The following is a 26,458-nucleotide window of genomic DNA, read 5'->3' as shown; positions in this document are numbered from 1 at the left end:
GTGCCGTGCCGAAACTGCAATCCGAAGCTAATCCCCGTAGCCGTGCCGCGAACCCGGCCAATGACTCATGAGTTTCCTTATTAGCTGAATAGAACTTTTGTCGCTCTGCGTAAACACATTTTTTTGGTTGGAAATGGGTATAGTGTAGATACGATGTAGTTGGTTTCTTCTGGCGTGAGAAGGTAAAGTAAATCTCGCGAGAGTCGATAAGATTCTTGTGATATGCAATTTAGAAAAATCGCTCGCCGTTTACCAGCCGACTCATCGGAAGTATCGTCGATTCCATTCGTTAAGAAAAAGTTTGATACTTAGATGAATGATTGGTCTCGTGCGAGACCAATCACTCATCTTAGGTTTGATAATTGTGCCTTATGCACCCACTCGTCAGACTTGCAGTCAAATATCGGAACACTACCAAAACTCGACATAATTTCGAAAATCACTTATTGTACCGCACTGAATGTATTGATCAAATTTCAACTCGTCGCCACTGTTATGTCCCGGTTTTAAGAGATATTAGGGTTTTTCGAAAGGAAAGGCCGTATCCCGACTATCGCCATTCAGGTAATAATCATCTTCCAAACATGTAGGGCAGACATGCTATATTAATGATTTAGAACTACCCGCGAATCACTTACATAAAAATGTGTTTTTTTTTATTTAAATACAGGATTTCTAGCAATGATTCTTAGATATGTTTCATCAAAATTGGTTCAGCCATTTTTGAGATATTGAACTTTGAAGTGACAAAGTCGGGGGTTTTCCAACTTTTTGTAATAGTTCAATCGACAGCGCGTGTGCTCTATGCAAGCACAGCACAACACTACGCAAAACCTGTTTTAAAACCCCGCGTGTAGCGACTTTTGCGATTAGAATAGTGTAAGTAAAGCCGAGTTTAGACTTGCAAGAAAAATCGTGAAATTTGCATTACATTACCGCGCTCGATTGGCCACTACAAACTCGTTGGCTTTACGGCCTCGCAATGAATGCAACTTGCACGGTTTTTCTTGCAAGTCTACAATCGCCCTTTAGATTTGTGAAGGAAATTAAACAACAACGTGTCAACAGTATTGAGCATAATTAAATATAATTTTTCAAAGCAGTAGACAGTCACAAAATATGTATATTTAATTGTAAAAATTACTTGAAATAGGTACTCCGTAGTCTTAACTTACGAGTTCTAGAAAGTAGCTAATTACCACCAACTCGAAGTAGCTGTCCATACCCAACAACACAACTGCGGAAAAAAAAATCTATTACAAAAAGTAAAATAAAAACATATGATAGATAAAGCCGGCCACACACGCTAGATAATAATTTATAACCGATGGTTATACCTGCACAGCTCATTTGTGCAGGCATAATTCAACGTGTGTATGACATGACTATGGATATGTTCAAGACACTGGACTGGACAGGACATGGCATTCATATAAACGGCGAGTACCTCTCACACTTGAGATTTGCAGATGTTATCGTCATCGTGGCAGAGACGCTGCAAGGTTTGCAATTTAGGGTGAAGCCAGATGAGCGTGATTTTTGAGCTGTGAGCCGCATACTTTTGTTTCATACAATGTGCACACCTCATTTTCAGCCGCCGTGTGGCACAAACTAGACGTTTGTATAAATAAAAATGAATGCAGCAGAAATTACGCGGCCAAAATTACGCGGCTCACAACTCAAAAAATTACGCTCGTATGGCTTCACCTGATAATGTTGAAGGACCTAGCTGATTCTTTACAACTCTTTGGTATTTGGATGAAATTGGATAAACAAAAGTTATGAATAAACATGTAAGTCCGGAATCAATTGGTGTCTGATATTGCGTCAAAAAATAGGTCAATGTCCTACCAGGGTGGGTGGTACGCTGTACCTACTACTATTTTTTTTCCTTGAAGAGTCATATTATTATGTAACCACATTTGATCTATCGACTTGTGCTGGGGTTCTACCGGATGCAGTAAATTACGCACTCTAACACTACGTTTAATATGGGTCTCTATTGTTCCCCATAACTTTTTAAGTCATAATGTAATGTTTGTCAGAATTATTGTTAGTCATAATTTTTTTTCCTGCTGAAACCATTTATTTCTCAGAATTGTTATAAAATAAACCTTACGTAAGTTACCTAGTGAAAATGATAATAACTAGCGAAAATTATGCGTAGATTAGGGTTACATGTGTAATTATGAAATGTCAACAATAAATTGAATTAAGGTAACAAGTGCAGGAATCAGATGATTACAAGTGTAAGGAGTGCGAGTGTTTTTTTGCGATGTTGTGTCGAAGCTGTGGTCGAAGCGACCAAGCGGCAACAGAAAAAAATTTAAATCAAAATTACAAAAATACATAGTTAAACAAGGTAAACAAATACATAAAGTTCAAAGATTTCGTGGACCAAAAACACGATTTATATCTAGCTCCGTGCGTATGCGGGGTCGAGGCGAATCAGTGCCTGCCTGTTGTCGCGCGAAGATCTTACCGTCCCTGGTCCACACATATCGCCAGCCGTGCTGCTGCTTCAGCTCCCGAGCCCTGTACAGAAGACGTCGATTGTGAGGGGTCAGCCGCTCGTTGACGCAGAACCTGGCTGTTCGGCCCGTAATGCCGGTGCCCTCTGCGCCACGCGCGCTGCCTGGAGCATCTGGTCCCTCACGGCGCGGCGCGCCAGGCGCACCACGAGCGGCCGCGCCTGCGGCGCCGGGCCCTGTCCGCCCTCCGGCTGTGGCGCCCGCCCTACGTGCGTCGCGTTGACGATGTCGTGCTCGGTGAGTGTGACCCCCAACTTCTGACCCAAGGCCGCCACCACTAGATATCTCAGCTCGACATGGCTGTGCGGAGGGCATGCAGCTCATGGCTCATCGTCCGCATCTTCTCCTGAAAGAGCCGGAGCTCGGCGACCAGCAGCTGCATGTCGGTGACGCGTGACGCGTCCAGCCCATTGTCGTGCGGGGTGGTGTTGTGTGGACGGTTTTCAGTGTAGGATACCTCCATGACGGAGCTGTCTCCCTCGGGCTCGTCCGGATTCCGAGCCGCACGGTACCGTGCCGCACCGTGACCCATATTAACATTGGCGTATCCGCCCCGCAACGGTGTTTCCGGTGATCCCGTATTGTCCGTCCTGGGCTCTGCACTTCTACACTGCACACACATCCGGCCTCTCCATTCCTGTGATGCTTGCTGTAGAAAATGTCCTCGGTAATATTCGCGCAAAGTAGATGGTACTTTTTTGGCAGTTAGCGCACTTCAAAAATATTCTATCAGCGATTTTATTTAAGCACCCAGCACAAGTCGCCATTGCGAAGTCGGTTCTCTGGAGTAGTAAATAAGGTGTAAAATCCGTCGACCTGTCGTTCACAAGTGAAAGTTCCGCACACGCAATTGCTAACAGCCGATACGCTAACTAACGGCCTGTCAGCTGACCCTCACAGTTTAAGTTTCATGGTAATATGAAATATAATTAGCATTGTTCATATTTTACCAATGTACCCTTAATCTAAAAACATTTCGAGGGATAGGGGTTTTGAACAATTTTGTCCTATTCTGATTCAAAAATATTTAAGGGTTACGAATATATCGGCAAAAATATGTTTGATCTTAGATTGACCTTCGTATTTTTAAGGGTTGAATTCATTTACCTGAAAGTACCTAAATCCATAAGTATCTAGGTTTATTTATGGTATCTGTCACGCAGGGCCCGTATTACGAAGTGCAAAATTTGCCGTCCCGCTGACGCTTATATTATTTAATCATTTAAGTTAAGTGAGAGAGACGGAACGACACGAACTTCGATTTTCGAATTTCGTTGTACCCCCGCAGATCGCAGGCAGACATTGATGTCAGTCAGTTGCAAAGTCAGTTGTCACATACATGTTTTACATTAGCCAAAGAGTAGATACATTGACATAAAAGTGAGTGTGAAGCGAGTGGTGTTTATGCATCATGGATTAGAAACAACTTACTGTAAGCGAATATGGCTAAATTAGTCCTGGCTAAATCATTTTGTTTCACCATATTTACAAGTAAAAACTTTATTTAACTTTTTGTTCGTTTATGTTACCATTCCATCTTTAATAATAATTAAAGTACCTAACTAAACATTGCCTTTCAGCGCCACCAAAAATATTTTAGTTGATATAGACTTAACAATAGTTTACTTTCTAAGCATTTAAATATTTCCGGCGAAAAAGGCGGTAATAATCATGTACAATCTTTAGTATTAGATCTTGATAGTAATATATCGATAAACCTGTGTTGCGATTCATTTTGGTTCAAAAAGTTGACGTAATTATTACATTTTTTTTATAATTTCGCAAGGATTAGTGCTACGTTTATGAAAAACATCAGGAATGAGCAGCTGGGCACTTTGCATCTAATAATGCAATAAAATGATAAAAGGAATTACAGCACTTACCGCTTTATTCGTTTTGGGTAGCGATATGTGAGTCATACCTAATAGCAACTGTCCTCAGGATGGTGTTGGGACTGGCGCGCAAACGACTGAGCAAAGAGGCTGTTTTCTTGCGCATTATGGCGTAAAAATCATCAGTGTGCGCCTGCGCAAACATCCCTGATGCGCTGCAGAAGCGCGGCAGTCCCATCAGCATCCTGAATTCATTATTTTACTGGACTCGGAAGCTGTTGATGGCCCTCTGAGTATAGTTGGTCCATAGGCTGCTCGTGTAGTATACTTGGCAATAAGCTTTAAATAAAGATATTTTAACTTGCTCACTACAACGAGCAAACCGCCGAATCGGCATATTACATCGAACCGCCATCGTCCTCCGTTCCCGCTCGATATCCAACTGGTCTTTAAGGTCATCGGTAACCATATGTCCCAGATATTTGAACTGGTAGGTCCGTTGAAGCTCTCGACCATTAATCCTAACGGGAGGTACGAATTCAGGACATTTTCCACCGACGGCCTTAAAAACCAGATACTCACTCTTTCTGACATTATAGGCTAAGCCATGTTCCGTAGCATACCCCTCACAAGTCGATAGCAGTTCCCTAAGTGCCCTGACCGACGGGCTCAGCAGCACCATATCGTCTGCATAACTGATATTGTTGACGATGACATCATCCACACTGCAACCGATACGCTTGCTGCTAAGCTCGGCTAATGCTAATGATCTGTCATTCACATACAGGTTCAAGAGCTTCGGCGAGGTCATTCCCCCCTGCCTCACCCCACACTGCAGCCTGTATGTGTCAGATAGTTTATCCAACCATCTCACACCATTGAGTTGGTTTAAGTACCAATATTGGAAGATTCGCAACTGCTCCGCTGGCACCCCTCTGCACCTCAGCTTGTCCCACAAGACGTCGTAGGACACCAGGTCGAAAGCTTTAGATAGGTCCAAGAAACAAGCGTACACTGGTGTTCCTCGCTTCGAATAGTATTGCACCGTGTGTTTCAAGCCGAGGATAGCACTTTCTGTGGACAATCCGGATCGGAAACCGAACTGTGCATCGTGCAAATCTAGATAGTCCTGCAGACAGGTATCCAGCAAGCTGTCAAGAACCCTCGCCAAGATCATCATCAGCCTACAGCAGTCCACTGCTGGACATAGGCCTCTTCCATGGCGCGCCACAACACTCTGTCTTCAGCCCCTCGCATCCATCCGCCGCCAGCGCCAAGATCGTGGCAAGTAAATTGGGCGGATAATTACACCTGTCCGTTATGTCACCCGTCTTATTTTTAACTATGGGTATCACCACTTTCATCATTTATTTATTTATTTATTTCATAACGTTAACACGGCATTACAGATATACATCCAATTCACCGTAAAACTAAAAAAACCAACAAATTAAAAATTAGCATTTAACTAGTAAACTAACAAGACAATACATAGCTCACATAACGCTCGATTTCCTTTTATCCATCTCCTCACAAAACCTAAAGCATTCACTGCACACTGCCGACAGTCTCCCAGCTAACAGGTCAAGGTCCGGCGCGGAAACCAAAAACGTATTAAGCATCGCCAGCGCCGCAGCTCGATCCGAGGGATGTTCGGAACAAACAATCGCACTAGTCTAGCGACTAGCTCAAGGCAGTCCGACTCGCCACGAAGTATGCGACATGTTGTTATCAACAGCGAGTGTCAAAGACAACACCAAGATCCTTGACGGAGAAGACCCTCTCTATACCCACTGAACCAAGCATATATTTGTTATGTATCGGAGTGCTAGAGCGACGAAAATACACACCTGGCATTTAGCATCATTGAATTCCAGCTTATTTTTAATACTCCAACGATACACTGACGAGATATCCTCCTGCAGATCATGACAGTCCTGTTCGTGCCCAACCCTGTACACCAACTTAAGATCATCTGCATATAGAAGACACTTCGCAAATCTTACCGATGATTTCAGATCATTAATCATGATTCCAAACAGGAGAGGACCCAGAATCGAGCCCTGGCTAACTCCTGATCGAGTATGATACGGAGATGAAATGAATATTCCATGCCAAACATACTGCTTTCGGTAGCGTAGAACACTAGCAAAAAATTTGATCAGCTTAAGGGAAAAACCTATATCGTCAAGCTTAGTCAGTAATACGTCGTTATCTACTCGATCGAAAGCCTTTTTGAAGTCAAAGTATAGGACATCCACCTGAGCCCCCCGGTCCAGTTGCTCCGAGATAGTATCCACCAATATTAAGAGATTAGAACTCACTGAGCGATTAGCTCTAAAACCATGCTAGGAATCACTTAAAAATGGTTTTATCTGTGGGGAAATTATACGGTGAAGGATAGACTCGAATAATTTCGCGAGAGTAGAAAGAACTGCGATAGGCCTATTACTCTCCACCTCGGATGCGTCACCTGACTTGGGTATTGGCTTTACTCTGGTGACTTTCCTCTGGTGTGGGTACGTTCCAGTGCAGAGGGACAAGTTTAAAATGTGAACCAGAGGTGCCTTCAAATGATCAGCACACCCCTTAATAATGTATGCCGGCAAACAATCCGGTCCCAACGAACTATTAGGTTTAAGACACTTACTGCCTGCCCCAACATCTGCTTCAGTTATGTTAGAAATATTTACAAGGTTAGCATTACATCCTCGGCCTCTGTTGCTAGTATCATTTCCATCGAGGCGTGGAACATCCGGTAAGAACACGCTAGAAAAAAATCTGGAAAAAGCAAAAGCAGCACGAACAATGTAACTGTCATACGCGGAAGATATCCGTTCCTTAACGTGTCTCCTAAGCTTACTGAACTCCTCGTAAATATCCATGTTCTTGGACGCTTTCCATTTTTTCTGAAGTACAGTTTTCGTTTTTACCGCTTTAATTAAGTCAGCGTCAAACAAAACTGGATAGCGTCCACTAGGGATCTTAGGACGAACTTTTTTAGGTATCATCATCATCATCATCCCAGCCTATATACGTCCCACTGCTGGGCACAGGCCTCCTCTCAGAACAAGAGGACTTGGGCCATAGTTCCCACGCGGGCCCAGTGCGGCCTGGGAACTTCACACACACCATTGAATTGCTTCGCAGATTTGTGCAGGTTTTAGGTATACAAATATTAAATATTCAATAAATAGTCGAATACAAAATGTCTACTGCTACCTCAACATCTTGAGACTGAAGAACATCATCCCAACACACTTCCGAGAACAATGCGTATAGAAGCTCAAAGTCACCTTTTGCAAAAATCCAATCCTTTCGCATATCAACATTGGCTAGGGTCTACTGAACCGACAGGTGATCGTTTCACACCGCTACTGATTGGGATTAATACATATAATGGCGGATGGTAAGCGTCTCTATGGAGGACAAGCCCACCACCGTCAATCTCCACAACCTTAACATCCTTGATACGGTCTGATACCAAAACCACATCCAATTTTCCGTCATAGGCATTCCTCACTTCATTCTTCTCACACAAGCCACATACAGTCAAAAAATAACAATAGTAGCTTAAAAGTCTATGGGACTTATACAATGGGTATCATGAAGTCACCTGGGAGATAGGAATGCGCCATACACAGCGAGTAAAACATTGACAGGACCCGCGGCAGGTGGATGCCAGCATTCTGCAGATGCTCGACGCTGAGGCCGTCATGGCCAGGGGATTTGCCTTTGGCCATATTCTTGATTACCCTGCTTATTTGGTTTTCTGTGAAAGAAACCTGGTCCATGCCATGACATACCCCAGCCTTGACTCTCCCCTGAGCGCGGCCAAGCGGCGAGTCCACTTTAAAATATTGCGCAAATAGATTTGCTATCGCCTCAGGCTTGCTGGCGTCACCAACACTCACAGGCAGCTCAGATCCCCCATCCAGTCTGTTTGTCGCCTTCCAGATTTTTTTGAAATCTTTGGCAGCACGATGTGAGGCAATGATGTAGTTTTATCTATTCTTGATGGTTTTGACACCATTTAAGTTTGCTTTTAAACTTTTTGCGCGTTACTTTAAACACTTTTCCTCATATGCGCCGCCTAAGGTTGGCTTATTATGAGACTTCCAAACTTGATACGCGAACCTGGCCTGCCTGTGTGCATCACGAACGTGCTTGTTCCACCCAACTAGCCTTTTAAATTTTTTTTCACCTTGAATAACATTAGTACTAATAGCAGCATCAGTAAGTTTGGACACAATATTTGCATACATATTATCAAGTACCTGTCTATGTTCGTGATTATCACAATGACTATCAATACACATCGCCAGCCCCTGGGGAAACTCAATAAGCTTAAGTCGCTCGCTGCACAACTCATGGTAATTATTTTTTTGATAAGCGTCCCTTTCCCCCCAAATGACACCACTACGATTCCCTGTATTTGTTAGCACTTTTTCGGGGAGAAAATGCAATTACGCATTCCGCCCGGCTGGGGGACCGGGACGGATATGTGGGACTCCCGGAGCAGAAGACCGCGGCCTACCCACTAAAAACTCCCCGAAATTTCCACCTCGCCACATAGCGGCAGGGCCACAGGAACGCTGACCTTGACCTGACGCTTGACCCACCTCGAAAACGCGCCATGATGGTAGAGCGAGTCTTCCTCCTCTGCCTCCGTCCCGTGCTTTCTGTGGCGAACTCCCCCGTGTCCACCACTAGAGGCTGGGCGTCAGGGGGGCAACGCCCCGCGGTGGATCAGAAGGCTGGCTCCACCGCCAACCTCACCTTGGTCGCCGTCATTGCGGCAGTATTCGGCCTGCGAAGGCACGTCGCCGCCGACCTGGTCTCCTTCGGCGTTGCGGAAGCGAGTTGACGTCGTCCTCCCGCTCCCGCTCCGCCGTTTCCTTCTGCGACATTATATCATCGGCAAACACACAAAATGCCGCCCAGGCCTCTTCGCTTTCTGCCATTTTTTCAATAAGGGCCGGAAGCGACAGGTCTCCTCCAATAACCATACAGTCAACAAATTCGGGCATATTGTCCTTACAATCGGTCGGCATATACACGCTACATACCATAAAACATTTATTGTCTAATGAGACCCTGATCGCTGTTATACGCGCACTATCACAGCTTATCACTGACACTGATTCAAAAGCACTTTTGCGCCACAAGATCGCCACCCCTCCGTATGGTCACCCTCTTATAAGGCCCGCAGACGTGTCTACTGACGACTTCCCGGTGCATTCGAAGTCCTTATGTATACCATTAAGAAACAAAAGGTCATTCGGGAACAACCAAGTTTCTTGCAATGCGATTAAATCAGCTGCCTCACGGCGTCCACACATCGCTTCACCAATTTACAGTTAAAACTAAAAAAATTATGTTTCGCTATGCTTATGCTATCCATTTCAAAATTTAATTTAATTTTTCCGTTTTATCTGTCTTCTTACCCTTAAAATCGTAGAATTTGCGATAAGCAATCCCTTCCGGCCAGAAATCTTCTCGTGAGAACAAATCTAATTTATCCTTTGGAATAAATATTTTGAAGACATTGTAGTCTTTCGCGGCCTTCATATTAGCCATGGATACAGAAACATTCAAGTTAGATTTATTCTTGACGTATTCGATAACATCCGAGCCTGCCAGCTCCCTCGCCCCATTATATAATATAAATCGGTATTTTAATTTCCGCCGCTATCATTTTTGTTTACAGTAGCACTCCCTCTGTTGCCTGCGAACCTATTTCTAAATCGCTTTCTTTGAATAAATTTCCATTCAACATCCTTTTCTTGAATCTTAAAATCGCAGTTAATTATACTCTCATCGATCTCTTTATTGTATTGTAAGCTGTTGTTACTATTCTGCAATGCAACTTCATATCACCCGACAAACCGGTTCCTGGCACTTCACTGGCTGACGCGGGTGGTTGCTCGCTATCAGTAGGATGAGTCACCGCCTCACAGTTTTTTTTTAAATTTGTAACGACCCCAGTTTCTGCATTTATTTCAAGTGAATTGTATTGCACATTCATTAATGATTCATGAGTTGAAGATCGTTTCTTTACAATGTCGCGATACACAGGAGTGCCATTTTTTGATGGAGTATTGTGCATTAAATTGCTATTATGCATGCTTGCGTTATCATCACATATATGTAATAGTCCCATTGGTCCACTATTATACTCGAAGATACCTAGAAAGGCGCCTCGTTTGAGATTTACATTGCAATGCGGTGAGTCATTTTTCGCCAATGATTGTTTTAAAACATCCAACTCCGATCTTAGCAACAAGTTTGAGTTTACCTGCATCTCGCATTATTCTTTAATTAGGCTAACATCTTGTTGTAATTTTACGATGTCTTTCAGCAGACGAGTTACATCAACATGGTCAAACTGCACAGGCAGCGCAGTTTATGTAATTCACGAGCCACAAAAACAGGAATGTCCTCCGGATCACACTCTTTTAACGTACTTATAATATCATCTATATCACGTAATGCTTTGCCACTCCTTTTTCTTACCTTTTTACGTTTAGTAGTCAAAATAGAATAGAATAACAGATTTTTAGCACTTGATATGTCTGCTTGAGAAAACGCATTAATACATATTCGACTGACACTTTCCTCATCCTTCACGTCAATCCTATTATTCACAAACTCCAATAACTCGTTAATCACAATGTTACAGCTGCAACATTTTACCAAATTCGAAGGCATTATGCCTTGCTACAAGACGCACGCAGTCACGCAAATAAAAATAGCCACTCGCAAGGGCGCGCGGGGCGAGACACAACAGGTCATTGAAAAATTATCAAAGACTTTTGCTTTCATAGGGGTACCAGGGCATATTGTAAGTGACAATGGGCCTCCATTTACTTCCAATGAATTTATTAAAAAATTTAAAAGCTAATGGCTGTGAAGCTCTTAGAAGCCCACCTTACCACCCTGACTCTAATGGTATGGCTGAACGGACAATACAAAGTACACAAAAATCACTTGGGTGATTACAAATTTCAAACTCTAGATTATCTAAATAAATATTGTTACAATTTTTTTTATTTATTTACAGAAACACCCCAATTTCAACAGGTATGAGCCCAAATGATTTTTTGTTTAAACAAAAACCAAGAACAATTTTTGATTTAATGAAACCAAATAATACTGCTACTCGAAAAATTATTAACTCAGGAAAACAGGTTAAAATTTATATGTTCAGAGAAGGAGAAAAAGTGTGGTGTAAAAATTTAAATGGGCCAAGAATGTGGTTAATGGGTCAGATTGTTAAAAGACTCAGTAGTGTAAGATATGTAGTTAATATTTATTATTATTATTATTATTTATATAATGCACAGGCAGCTTATAGCTGATGCGTGCATATCATTGTTCACTTGTGTAATTGTCTTCAAAGTACTTATCAAGTCTGTTTTTAAAAGTATTCACTGAAGGTGCACTGATCACGATGCACTAATTTAAGGCTGGAGAAACAAGTCCATGCTGAAGATTTAAGAAAATGTACTGTTGTAGGTGACAATTTGGATTATACTCAAGAGCCGAAAGATTTGGAGAGTGCTAGGGAATCAGAGTTAGTTTTGGTGAGGTTAAATGAAATGGTGAAAATGAAATGGTGATGGAGGAAGGTTCTAGCAAGGATGTGGTGCTTGTAGGCGAGCCTGAGCAGCAAGCAAATACTGAAATTGCTTCTGGTTTCGAAGCTTCTCGGCCAGAACTGGTAGACAGTCCGGAAATTCATCTAAGACGGTCCAATAGAGTCAGAAAGGCTCCAGACAGACTGGGTTTGTAATTTAGGTTGATGTGTTAATTTTACTTAGAATGCTTAAAAAAGAGGACGACTGTGTTGTATCTGTCAGGTTTTGGATGTCTGTGCCTGCCAAAATAAGAAATAGATCTGGAGAAAATTACTGGAATTTAACTGTGTGTTCTAATCGAATAAATTTTCTAAAGATCAAGCAAGTTTTATTTAAATACATAAAAAGACCTGGTCTTTGACTGAGGCCCAGAAGTCCAAACTCAAGGTTTGCCAGCGGGCTATGGAGCGCATTATAGTATTCTAGGTGTTCGAAGAGCCGATAGGATAAAAAACACTGAACTTCGCTCAAAAACCCGAATTGTTCATGATGGGACGAAGACCGCTAAACTTAAGTGGGACTGGTCAGATCATGTCTGCCGGATGCATCCGGATCATTGGGCCAAAATCGCCACTGATTGTGTTCTAAGCAACGGGCACCGGAGCAGAGGTACGCCTTAAAGAAGGTGGCGGGACGATTTTACCGAAGCCAGAGACGAGTGGAAGGAGAAAGGGGAGGCCTTTGCCCAGCAGTGGGACACTGTTATAGGCTATTTAAAAAAAATGTACTTTAAAAAGAAATAAGTATAAAAAACGTTAATTCTTACCAAAGGAAATGAAGCCCTTTATATCTTTATTCCTTGCCGATTCATAGAAACCGATCATTAAAACCGCAATCTCTATTAAAGCGGATATTATGAGCCATGGCAGCATCAACCATCCATTTTCCTGCGAACAAGCAAAATTTAAATCTTTCGTACCTACAAAGAGTAACTTCATAACCGACCTGAATGGTGGAATGGAGACTGCCATAATTTTAAAAGTCATAATGTAATGTTTTCCAAAATTATTGTTAGTCATAATCTTTGTTTTAGATTTTTTTATTTCTGAAATCTTTCATTTTTTTAATGGGCTTCCTGTAGAACTTTAACTCCTGGGTCCTGACGTTTTTTTAACAAACTTAGTGCTTAAGACCTAGACGTGGTTGACCAGCTTGTAATTTTGGATATTATTTCAAAATTCTTACAATGCTTTATTCAATGTAATAGTGCTAGTAGCACAGGTAAAATAGGACTTAATACGACGGTTTGGCGGCAAAAAATGTACATCAATGAAAGTTTGTTTAACTTTTATCTTGGTGTAGAAATGAGGATCTGCCGACTCCTATCAAAATTTAGGCGTCCTACCCCTACCCAGGGGGTATGGGCAGGGCCAACGTTTAAAAAATGCAAATTTTGCAAACTAGACAAGTGAGGCGTCATTTTCTATGTATTTTTTGCGCTTAATCCAATTGGACTATACCCATACTCATAGGATCAATATGTTGCGAGGTATGAAGGTTTTTTGGTGAAACATAGAATTTTACAAGACCTATGGACGGAAGGCCGAATATTAAAACGTCGAATGGATATATGACCGAAAGTTTGAAATCCCGAAACTACATTTGACCGGCAGCCTAAAACCCGAAGACTACAATCCCGAAGATCAAAATACCTACACTCGAAAGGTCGAAAACTCATAATGCCGAACATTCATAATCACTACAAGTAAAATAATCGACAATCAATATATCGAAAATCAAAATACCGAAACTGCCGCTATACCAAAGACGAAACAAATATAGCAGGAAAAGATTTGTGCGAGCGAGCGAAGCGAGCGAGCAAGACGATTTGGAGCAGAAGCGACTCGGATAGGTTAGGTTCAGAAGGCTAAGGCGGGAACGAAGCGGAGCGGAGCGGAGCGTAGTTCCCGCCTTAGCCTTCGATGTTAGGTTTTTTTTATAGCAGGCAAGATACTTAACTGCCACTAAGAAAGTAGGTTGGATAAGATTCAACAGCAAAGATCATTTGTGAAGCAATATTATCCGGGCTGCTATAAAAAAAAACCTAACATCGAAGGCTAAGGCGGGAGCTACGCTCCGCTTCGCTCCCGCCTTAGCCTTCTGAACCTAACCTATCCAAGTCGCTTTTGCCCCGAACCGTCTTGCTCGCTCGCTTCGCTCGCTCGCACATATCAAACTTTTTTTCACTTTCGGTATTTTGTACTTTCGGTTTTCTGAATTTCGATTTGTTAAGTGTCGATATTTCGACTGTAGGTAATATGATTTTTCGGTATTATAATACATACCCCATTTTCGGGATTTTGTACTTTCGGTCATTTAAAAATTGATATTTCGACCTTCGGTGTATCGGTTGTCGGTATTTTGTACATTCGGTATTCTGAATTTCGATGTGTTATGCGTCGACATTTCAACTGTAGGTATTATGATTTGTCGGTCTTATAATACATACCCGTCTCGCCATATGTCATACAAATATAACTATAACGACAGCTTTACATGCATCATAATCATAACAAAACAAAAAATCCATACTAATATTATAAATGCGAAAGTAACTCTGTCTGTCTGTCTGTCTGTCTGTCTGTCTGTCTGTCTGTTACGCTTTCACGCCTAAACCGCTGAACCGATTTTGATGAAATTTGGTACAAACATAGAATAGACCTTGGGAAAGAACATAGGCTATCTTTTTTGCGAAAAAAAGGCTTTAAGGGGTTAAAATAGGGGATGAAAGTTTATAAGGTAGAAGTTCGTCGTTGTCGAAGATAAAACCATGAAAATTGGCTTTTAGGCACTTAATCCATACTAATATTATAAATGCGAAAGTAACTCTGTCTGTCTGTCTGTCTGTCTGTCTGTCTGTCTGTTACGCTTTCACGCCTAAACCGCTGAACCGTTTTTGATGAAATTTGGTACAGACATAGAATAGACCTTGGGAAAGAACAAAGGCTATCTTTTTTGCGAAAAAAAGGCTTAAAGGGGTTAAAATAGGGGATGAAAGTTTATAAGGTGGAAGTTCGTCGTTGTCGAAGATAAAACCATGAAACTTGGCTTTTAGGCACTTAATAAGAAATAAATCGATATTTGTTTGAGCTTTTTTGAAAATTTGACCTGTGAGGGGGTGAAATAGGGGATGAAAAATTTATATGGAAGGTCGTCATTATCAAAGATAAAGCGATGAATCTTTCTTAAACTTGCCATTTCGGCACGTGATAAGAAGTAAATAGATATTTGTTCGCGCGTTTTTTTATTTCTTCCTGTGAGGGGGTGAAATAGGGGATGAAAGTTTATATGGAAGATCGTCATTGTCGAAGATAAATCAATGGTTCTCTATGAAACTTGGCATTTGGGCACGTGATAAGAAATAAATATATATTTGTTCAAACGTTTCGCCGAGTAACGGTACGCCGATGAATTTGTATGCAGATACAATACAATACAATACAATACAAATATTCTTTATTGCACACCATAAAACAGTAAAAAAAAAACTTATAATATAAACACTTAGATTCACGGTAGACAATAGGCGGTCTTATTAGGCAGATGTATTATTTCGCCGAGTAACGTTTCGTAACTCAACCTTTAGCAGACTATTTACTTGGCATATGATTCAGTAAGCCGAACAACTATTCACAGACATTCGTTTAGCCTATTAATCACTACACATTTTGCACGTTTGGTCGAACAACCTTTCGCTTTTGTAACGGTTGAACTATTTTTCAGTGCGCATATCAATTTTTCGCATCTTTTCGTTTCGCATGGGGAATGGCATTCAATACCGCGAATATGTGTGGATTACACTATGGCCTCATTGGCATTTTTACACGCCGGGCGTGCTGACCGCGCATTCTTTATGATTTTCTTATGTACCCTCACATATTTTAAACCTATAACGCAAGTAGGTAATAAACGTATTTTTGACCATCATTTGTATTTATTTTATATTGGAGTCTAAACAAACCAAGTCGCGATGCTAGCAATTCGGTTCTGGCGCTTCGCCGGCCGCTACCGCGGCACGCTCGCTTCGCTCGCTCGGCTCGTGCATTGTTGGTCGAAATAGTACCTAACACTCCTCCTCGCTAACGCTCGTCGTCGCACCTAACTACATTTTGATAACAGCTAGTGTATAATAGTCAACTCAGTAAAATCCTACCTGTCGTTTGGCCGGTTTATCTACGCAGATTACGAAACAAAAATCAATACAATATTATAAGCATAACAATTATTGAATGCCATGTGATAACTCTGCTTATCGTGTCTCGACGAACAGTTAAATCGACTGAACATTAAATCTACTTATCAATATGAATGCCATGTGATAACTCAGCTTATCGTGTTTCGACGAACAGTTGTTCGGTTAAATGAAACAATTACAAAACGAACAATCTACTAAACTTAAATCTGCTTATCGCTATTCTTCCTACCGACTACTCGGCGAAACAAATAATAGGCGTAACGAAATTATACCAAACGTTGCTCGGCGAATAGAAAAATCTGCCAATAGTTGTCTGCGAAACGAAAATCTGCGTAATTAAACTCGGCAAAACGACAGGTCACCCCATTCGACTGACTGAAGTTAGATATGTTTGTGCGCGTATACATAATAACTTGAAACAAATACAACGAAGATAGGGTCATGATACCAAGTTCTGTGACTATTTTTTTGCACGACTGCCTTTGGTTGATACCGGCAATAACCCGCACTGCCTGCTTCTGCAGAACCATTACGCGCTCACAGTCCGTGGGGTTTCCCCATAGTGTGGTGCCATACGAAAGCAACGAGTGGAAATACGGAAAGTATGCTTTCTTTAGTGCACCATCTGCCAGAATGGGCTATAATTTGCGCAAAGCATAGGCCGCACTGCTTAACCTGCCACATAGAGAGTCAACGTGATTCTTCCAATTCAAATTTGGATCTAGTGTAAAGCCCAGAAACCTGCACTGCTGGCATAGCGGTATGGGGCCTCCAATCGACGGCGGTGACACGATACCCCTACCCGAGAACAGCATGATGTTCGACTTGGTGAGGTTCATGATGAGCCCGTTCGCTGAGAACCACTGCTGCAGCTGCCCACACACTTTATTTATCTTGTCGTTTAGCTGCTCATAAGTGGTGGCGCTCATTACAACAGTAGTATCATCAGCGAAGAACACAGTGAGACCGTCAGTGATAACACTAGGCAGGTTATTTATAAAAGCTAAAAAAGTGTATTTCCGAGTGAGGATCCCTGTGGAATACCTATAGTGACGTCACCCGGCTTTGACCTGATTTTTTTCTCCGTTCGACATCACTACCTCAACTGTCTGCTTGCGACTTTTCAAAAATGACTAACAATTCGTACACTTTATGCCTGATACCATACATTTTGAGTTTTGTCAGTAAAAGGTCGTTATTGATGACGTCAAAAGCCTTAGATAGGTCACAAAATATGCCGGCCACCTTAAACTTACTGTCTAGACTCATGATGATCGAGTCAAAGATCTGGTGTGCAACGTGAGTTCAAAAAAAAATAAAAAAATCAAAATCATTTATTTTCTAACAAAGTGTTTACAGTTGTTGACGAATCCTCCTTTTAAGTTTAACACTTGTATTAGGAGGTATTCGCTCTTTCGTACAAGGTCAAAGGTGAGTTGTCGACATATTGCGCCTGTAGGCGAACTGTCTGTCAGTCAGTAAGTCATAGTCTCTAGGTGGTTCATAATGTGTGATGAAATGATACTCTCAATAATCTTGGAAAAATTTGGTACTATTGTAATTGGTCTGTATGCGTTTGTTTTATGTATGTCCCCTTTCCCTTTGTACACGGGGCAAACCCTCGTATTTTTTAGTACATCCGGATAGATACCACTTCGAAAAATGTCGTTTATCAGTGTAACCAGTTTGTCAGCCAATACTGGCCAAATCGACAGAAGAGTATTCACTGAGATGTCTTAAACGTCCATAGTGTTACAGCACTGAGCGAGTATCGCTGAGCTAGTTTTATAGCTCAGCGAGTTTTATAGCTCTTGTCGCTGCGACAAAAGATGTAAGAGCGAGTTCTCGCCGGCAGTGTGAACCGCCACCGATCAACTATTAATATATGTCTCTTTTACTCACACAGGATCTTATATCTTTTGTTCGTTTCTTGAGCGAGAAAATAGTCGATAGCCAATCGTTTCCTCGCCGGCGGTGAGACAACTGCCTTAGTCGAGACCACAAATATACGTGAAGTTAGCTATCTAATACTAGTATACACACTCATCTATGATTATAACCACTATAACCACTATGTTTTATAATTGCCAAAACTTGAAACAATCAAAACTATTTATTATGATCTCGGGCGAACAAACGTTAGCGTGATCTAACTTGACTGCTAGCGCCATCTCTGGGCCCATACGGAAACTACACGAGTGCGAGGTGGTCTTTTAATGAATGAGGGCTATCGCGTATGAATTCACCACTAATAAATAATGTCAAATCTCATAGTTTTTGGGTGAGCTACGCGGGTTTATTTATAATTAGAATAATTTTGTGAATATTTTGCAATATCTGAAATTAATTGACAAGATTTCATAGTTCTAAGACTATAATTTGATTCGTTCTCTGTATTCTGTTTGGAGAGAAAAACGCTGATTATTTTAAAATTTCGCTACAACTAAAAATTAATTTATTACATTTTTTTAAGATGTGCTTATTCTAAAAGGGCATAACTCCAAAACTACGACACAATAGATCCATTACGTTTGTCTAGTCTCTTAAAAAAAAAATCACGTAAATCTGACGTAGACGCTGCATAGAGACGTTGTCAAAATTATGACGGCTCCTTTTTCTGGTGAAAATGGCAAAGGAAACATATCTATTCTGTCGTAGTGTTGGAAATTTCAGCCATATTTTTTCAATTTTTTGTACTTTTTTAAATATGGAGAAATCAATTATAATAAATATTGTCCCATGTTCAGGAGGCAAAACTCTTTCGATTCCTGTAGTAATTTACAGGTGTTAAAAAAATGAAATCTTGTCAATTATGGCAAATATGCGTTCCGGGGCAATTAATGTTTGTGCTTTGAGACAAGTTTTGTCTTTCGGAAACCTTTGTCCTCCCTTTTTTCCGAACAAAACGGGGACTATGCAACACTGTGGCATGTTCGATATTTTTATGTTACGGTTTTAAGGTGTATTAAATATGATTTTAATCTAAACTTCGTTTTCACGCCCTCTTTCATTTTTTATTTCATTTTGAAATTTATAATATGTTTTTCTTACCCGTGCAAGTCCCACGTACAGCAAAATGACGGATATTACATAAGGAATCATCAAGCTTCCAAAAATTACTACTGCTATGTCAATGATGACTGAAAAGGAAAAATAATAAGTAATTAAATTTACTTTGTCCACTTTAAATACATGCAGTTTCTAATTTGAATTATCTGATACCTTTAAACGAGCAATTTTAGTATATATACAGGTGATTGGTTATTGAATACATTATTTTCAAGGTATTTAGTCCTTATGTAGTCCTGTCCGAAATCTATTAGTTTCCTAGATATTGCCGATTTTAAGATTTTTCCCAAAACTACCGAATCACGTGAACAAAAAATTTGTAAAAAATCTAAATTAGATTATTATATTACTTGGTACCAGTAGCGGATTTTATTAGAAGCAAGTACACCAAGTAGCTAACACACTTCAATTTTTAAAAATATAGGTAACGGTAATATAGGTACGGCATGCTGTTGATCGTGGTAGCAGTCCATGGCGGTTATCGTGCTGAGCTGCTTCATTAAGATGTTTAATAGAAAGTTCAAAAGATACATACGTAAAGTCGCAGCGCGTCCATCCGGGCCAGTCAAAAGTTATAGGTACAGTTGGCGAATCCCGCAGCCGTGGAAACGGGATTCGCATAACAGATCAGATGCCAATATGGCGAATAGTGAGTTATTATAGTTAGCTAATAAGGTGCAATGTGTTTTTCTCAAAGTCGCGAGATTAAATTAACCGTTTGAATAATGAAGTTCCTCCAACTTACTACTGGATCCCAGTCCTTCTTTTCCTTTGTTAATATTCTCGGGCAGTGCAGCAAGAATAGCAAATATCACACCAGCGAACATTTTTAATCCTGCCAAAAATGCTATTATTTGAGTTCCCTCTCTTAGATCCTTGTCTCCGCAGCAATTCGTCAGCACTACAAAAAGATATGATGAGACTTAAAGAATGAACACGATAAAATCTGGCCATGCATGATCTGGTGTAAAGGTAAATATTATTGAAGTTTGTTGTTTCTTAGCAACAATAGACCTATAAGTTTTTGTTGATTCTGTCAAAAGTAAAAATATTGAAAACAAATATCTTGTCTCATATGTTTGTTTGTACATTGTATGATTGTGTAATTTGGCTTAAAAGCTCATTTAACTAGGTACTTTCTGTAACTGCAACTACGAGTTCCAATTGGCTAAGTAAAGTTTTTTGAAGAGGTGCTAAATATATTTTTCTTCGATAGTCGACGTCTTAATAATCGAGGAACTGCAGCTCTTTTATTTTTATTTCCTCATATTAATTAGAAATATTTTTTCAAGTGGTTGATATGACGTTTGTGAGATTGAAATGGCAGAACCGTTGAGGGCTCAGTACTTAGTAGAAACAGTAAAAAAAAAACGAAGTCAACTGTCACTGCTGTCACTGTCAAGTAGAATCTAACCTAAAACCGTTTTATTTGCTTTGCGATTTGGTGCGATCAGTGTGTTTTTTGGATAATTTTTAAAGACCTCTCAGCACAAACTCAGTACTTTAAAATTTGCCGCATTTCTCCACGACCTTTGCATGATAATTGGACCACGATTGGATAGTTTGGACGACTATTTTGGCTCTGCTTCTTCGACAACGCTTCTTGCAGTCTCGACGACACTTGGCTTGACTTTTGGACCATATTTTCTATTTTAGCGGCTTCACCTTTCAATACGAAATGAGTGAATTTGTGCGAGCAGATTCAAGGAACTTGCCACACATGAGTATGAGTCTAGAATACCGGTAAAATGGATGAACGTAAGTACAAAATTATATCAATACAGTTTATTGTTTATTTTTTTAACATTACATTTTAGGGCATCAAAAGTTGAATATGTTGCCGGACCAAAGTTGTTCGAGAGCACAGAATAACAAAAACATATTACCTATATTGTGACCATTTACTTAGACATCAACTGACAATGTGATTGATGCGACAGGTGATGTTGTTCTGCATTGGCTGGTTAATATTATGATAGAGTAAAATTTCTGTGGTTAGTGAAACATTATATTATAACTAGCTGTTGCCCGCGACTCTGTCTACGAAGAATTCGCTAGTCGCTTTTTATTTTTTCGGGATAAAACTGTGAGATAAAAAGTAGCCTATGTTCTTCCTCGGGACTCCAACTACATACATAATGAATTTCGGCTAAATCAGTTCAGCGGTTGAAGCATGAAAAGTTAACAGACAGACAGACAGAGTTCCTTTCACGTTTATAAGTAAGCATTTAATTAATAAAGGAAATTAATAATTTTGATCTTTTTTTCAGGTGGATGTAAACACACGTTGGTGTTTTTATTTTGGTTGCAAGAAAAAGCCAATGAAGGAGCATAACCTGTTTTTTTTAAAGGACATGCATTTTTCCATAAAAAAGAGGCATAGAAGTAGGTACCACGGAACTCCTCAATGGTTAATGGAAGAGAATAGAATAGACTTAAGATTTAGCACGGAAATGTAATTTTGAACATGACGATTTCTTAATACAGAAATGTATTTTTAGTTGACAATGCAAGTACAGTCGACAAAAAGTACAGTCAGCAAAATTTTTTTACAGTGCGGAACAACCGAATTCCACTTGGGCGAAGCCGCGGGCAAAAGATAGTATATTACACACATCCAGTTCAACTGGTAGAACAAACGATACAATCTTGGGTCACTGTCACAAGTACAAGTACTAAAAATACAAGTAAATCACCACGGTTTCATTATAACTTATGATCAATGGTACGCATATTGTTTACACGTATAACACACAAGTTAATCAAACCACGGTTGCTTAGGAAATGAAAAGTTTAATATGATTGACAGCCCTTTTATAGCCTGCCGGAAAAATCTTAACAGCGCGATTCAGCTATTCCTTGAGACGAGATAGTGACATCTTTTGATGCAAAAGTAAACTAAAATCCCGGTTTAACACATAGTGACCTATAATATTTGTATTATATTTCCTTGTATTTCTTAGTAGTACTTCTAATGCCTTTATGGGGATGGTACAATATTTAATTTATTAAAAATACGACTTGTTTTTATATTACCCTTTGCCAAGAATATTATATACATGTTCCAATAAATCGGGTCTTTTGAGACATAAGTTTATGCTAAACGTTTTTATGATAATTTGTGTATTTATGAAATAAAAACAATATAAATTAAGTATTGCATTTTTATTATATTACTCTGCAAATTAACTAAAACCATCTAAAACACATGCAATAGGACAGCTTATGCTAAGGGGCTGTTTCACCATCCACTGATTAGCGTTAACCGACGGCTAAATGTGATGCCGTCTCCGTCTATTCGAACAAAACAAATAGAGACGGCATCACACCTAACCGCCAGTTAACGCTAATCAGTGGATGGTAAAACAGCCCCTAAACGTTTTTATGATAATTTGTACATTTATGAAATAAATAAAATGTAAATTATTGCATTTTTATTATATTACTCTGCAAATTAACTAAAACTATCTAAAATACATGGAATAAGACAGCTTTGTCTATATAATTTTATGTGGTTATGGTTAATAACAGAGAGGCTTCAAAAATTACGGATTCTTTTAATCTTCAAATCACGCATTTCACATGTAACCTCAAGCTCGCTATGACTTTAAATTGGAATCACCCCCTTTTTAGTAGCCACACAAAGCCACTTCATTCCGTAAATGATTTAGCAGAAACTTTGAAATAAAGAATATAAACCCATTTGTGCAACATGCAATTAAATATTTTAATGTATTGTATGACTCTTACTGAGACCATGTCCTTTTTATTGTTTTGGTAAAAAAACACTATATCTCTCCCTTCTGTTATGTTCTCCTTTGCTGTGTTTGATGTTGAAGGGCTAGAGGGTTCGTATAATGATGTTGTTGATGAGCAACTTGCAGTGGAAGATGAAGCTGACTTGCACCAAGTCGCTTTGTAAAGACTAGGATGCATAAATACGCCGAATTCGGAAAATCTCGTCTGTATTTCATAGACCAAGGTACAAAGCATTAGAGAACATTTCTGTAATGCTCCATTTCAACTCGAATACTGTCGGAGTCGTCTGAATCCATTGTAGGGATACTGTGATTCAAATTTACTCGTAAGGCAGTCCAAATGTCAAGCCAAGGGTGGCCGAGAATGCAAGATAACGTTGTCTAAGAAACAGAGCCAAAATAGTCGTCGAAAATATCCAATCGTGGTCAAATTATCGTGCAAAGGTCGTGGAGAGATGTGAAATATATTTAGCACCTCTTCAAAAAACTTTAGGCTATGGCACTTGTCCCACCGCCGACGATGAGCGAGAAGCAAGTAGAGCGAGTAACTAGAAACGAGTGGGCGAGAAGCGAGTGTAGTTTTGTCGCTCGGCTGTAAGTGAGCGTACGACGGGCGATTACTCGCTCCACTCGACTCGCTCGTGCGGGGCGGCCGCCAAGCTGACATCGCTGAGCGAGTATCTATAGCTCAGCGAGTTTTATAGCTCTTGTCGCTGCGACAAAAGATGTAAGAGCGAGTTCTCGCCGACAGTGTGAACAGCCAGCGATCAACTATTAATATATGTGTCTCTTTTACTCATACAGGATTTTATATCTTTTGTTCGTTTCTTGAGCGAGAAAATAGTCGATAGCCAATCGTTTCCTCGCTGGCGGTGAGACAAGTGCCTAACAAGCACTTATGAATGTCAAAAAAAATCTACCACCGGTTCGAAAAAACCTCTGCTGAGAAGAATCCGGCAAGAAACTCAACGAGGTATATATATTTTTTTTAAACAGATATACAATATTATTAAATGATATGTATACATCACAAGTATTTAACACAACTTTATTTTAAACACAGTAGGTTCGCTATTTGAAGGGATCGCTAATGCGGATCGGAATTATTTCCAAATATCCCTGTCCATGATATAATCATTAACTTTATAATACGCCTTTGATATTAATGTCTTCTTGACAATAGATCTGAATTTCGTATCCGTTTCATTTATAATATTTTTTGGAATTTTGTTATAAAAACGTATGCAACTTCCCAGAAAAGACTTTTTGGTTTTAGCCAGTCTGTAAGATGGAACTTTAAGCTTCCCTGTGTTTCTAGTAGCCTTTGGCTTATCGACGTTAGTGGGAAAATCACATATGTTCTTCCTAACATACATGATTATTTCAAAAACATAAAGCGACGACAGGGTTAGGATATCTGTTTCCTTAAAAAAAGATCTTAAAGATTCACGCGTCTTCAAATTATAAATTGCTCAATTGCAAAAGAGTTTGTCTACTAGTAAAACTGAAAGTAACGTTTGTTTAAAATTGAAATGTAGATTAGTAGTGCAGTGTAGTGTGTCTATATTTTTTGTGTTATAAAAATATTACAAGCCGTTTTATGGAAAAACACAAGTTCGTCCTAAAACAAGATAAAACGTAAATGCTTTTGGTATATTTATTTCAACTGTATGTCTTCCAATGTATGTATGTAAACTCATAATTGTACAACTTTAAAAATTACTTGATATGTTAAATAAACTATTAATTTTATTCTTCCAATTAATAGTTTATTGATATACTCGTAGTTACATTAACCTCAACTATTTCAACATTTGCAATAGCCCCATAGTTTTTGTACGAAAAATGCTATTCGCTAAACTTGGTTTGGATAGGTATTTAACTAAATGTAAACAAACGTCAGCTGTCAGATTTCGTACATTCAAGGATTTTAAACATTTTACTGTTCTATCTTTGCAATACAAACTAGACTAGTGTATTTCAATACATAAATGAAAATGTTTAGATAGTTTAATGGGGGAATTTCAACATTTAAGACACCCATTGACATTGTTTTGTTTACATTTAGTAAAATACCTATCCAAACCAAGTATAGTGATGTCCCGTGTCGATATTTCGATAAATGAATTTCACATATTTTATTACTATTTAAGATCTGCAATTGGTGCGAAGCATGTAAGACTTTATAACAAAAGACAAATAAAGTAGCTTAAAAAAAAAACATAAAATTAACAAAAAAAAAATATCCTAATATGTTTTAAACAGCATAGCTAAATAATTTCATCAAATACTGAGGTCATGGAAATATCAGGTCAAAGAATGGCAAGGAAAAAAATGAAAAAAAATGTTGAATTTAATTCACAAACATTTATCGATAAGTAGTATTCCAACACTAGCCACTATGGAAGATAGTCGTTTTTAACCCCATAAAAATTAAAAAAAAAAAAGAATTTGCTGGAGACAGCCCTATTTTCAGCAACTAGATACCATCTAGCCACGTCACTTCTCCCTTTGTCTATGGTTTTAATTTCTTAATTTCTTTTTTTTTTAATTTTAATTTTATTTTTTTTCTTCGTCTGACTAGGGCAAAGGAACTGGCTCATGCATACATGTTTATTTAACGTTTGGGCTCCACAGAAAACCAGCGTTACTGCACATAATGTGCGGCAACACATGCTGAGTGGAGACCCTTTTTGGTATCCTGCCGTGTCACCTAGTAACATAGTTTTAGTGCTAGTTCTGGTCTTAGTTTTAGGTGGTACATTTTTGGAGCCAAAATAAACTTTTCTTTCTTCTTTCTTTCTTTCTTTCTATCTTCGGATATGTGTAGCGTGAATGTACTCGTACGTACTCTTATCTCCCAAAGCATAGTAACTGATTACAACAATGTTATAATTAATAGTCACTTTAACCCCACGGTAGCGTGAATAACTGTTACTGCTCTCGTGGAACAATAAAATCAATTATTGGAAAACCTAAGCCTATTTTTTATATAATTATATATTTATTTATAAAGCCCGTCTAATTATATAGCTCATGGTAGAGGGCGGCAAAATTATTATGCTTACTATTTTTTTTTAGTTGCTTTTGCCCCGGGTAACCCATTAGGATGTAGGCAATGATTTATTATATTTTGAGGACTTGCTGTAACGGTTTTTTTCGCAATACATGATCTGCTTAGATTATAATTATTCGTTGTAGTTTTGCGGTGACCGCTAACGGTTTAGTAAAACGTCTGTACGTACTTGTTGCGGCGCTGGCTTTGCTGCAGACTCATAAACAAAGATTCCCCAGAACTGCTCCTGCTGTGTGCTTTAACTAGTCCAAGTAATTATAGCCAGGTTTTTTGTCATGGATCCAAATGTTTACGGACGAACTGATGATTTTATTCAGTCGTTATTCAGTTTTATAAAGCATTTAGCTGTGTCTAATA

The 26,458-nt window shown here is 39.5% G+C and overlaps 1 protein-coding gene across 1 annotated transcript; it reads right to left on the bottom strand.

Moving 5' to 3' along the window:
* Window positions 1–1,109: 1,109 nt before the first annotated feature.
* LOC141428804 (uncharacterized) lies at window positions 1,110–26,458 on the bottom strand. The gene is made up of 5 exons (XM_074088821.1): window positions 26,271–26,458; window positions 20,013–20,168; window positions 19,250–19,338; window positions 12,770–12,890; window positions 1,110–1,237 (listed from the first exon to the last, which is right to left on the bottom strand). Coding segments are annotated over exons 1-5 (438 nt in total). The 5' UTR covers window positions 26,272–26,458; the 3' UTR covers window positions 1,110–1,166.

Source organism: Choristoneura fumiferana, chromosome 6 (assembly GCF_025370935.1).
Source record: "Choristoneura fumiferana chromosome 6, NRCan_CFum_1, whole genome shotgun sequence".
Taxonomy (NCBI): domain Eukaryota; kingdom Metazoa; phylum Arthropoda; class Insecta; order Lepidoptera; family Tortricidae; genus Choristoneura; species Choristoneura fumiferana.
Note: the sequence above shows the minus strand (reverse complement) of the source record. Positions and strands in the feature narration are given on the sequence as shown.

Bases quoted from the DNA above. Each gene is read 5' to 3' on its own strand.
- LOC141428804 (XM_074088821.1), bottom strand. The intron at 19,339-20,012 runs GTAAGTTGGAGG...TTTCCTTTTCAG, and splicing joins AGAAGGACTGGGATCCAGTA to TCATCATTGACATAGCAGTA. The intron at 12,891-19,249 runs GTAAGAAAAACA...GCTTGTTCGCAG, and splicing joins TGTACGTGGGACTTGCACGG to GAAAATGGATGGTTGATGCT.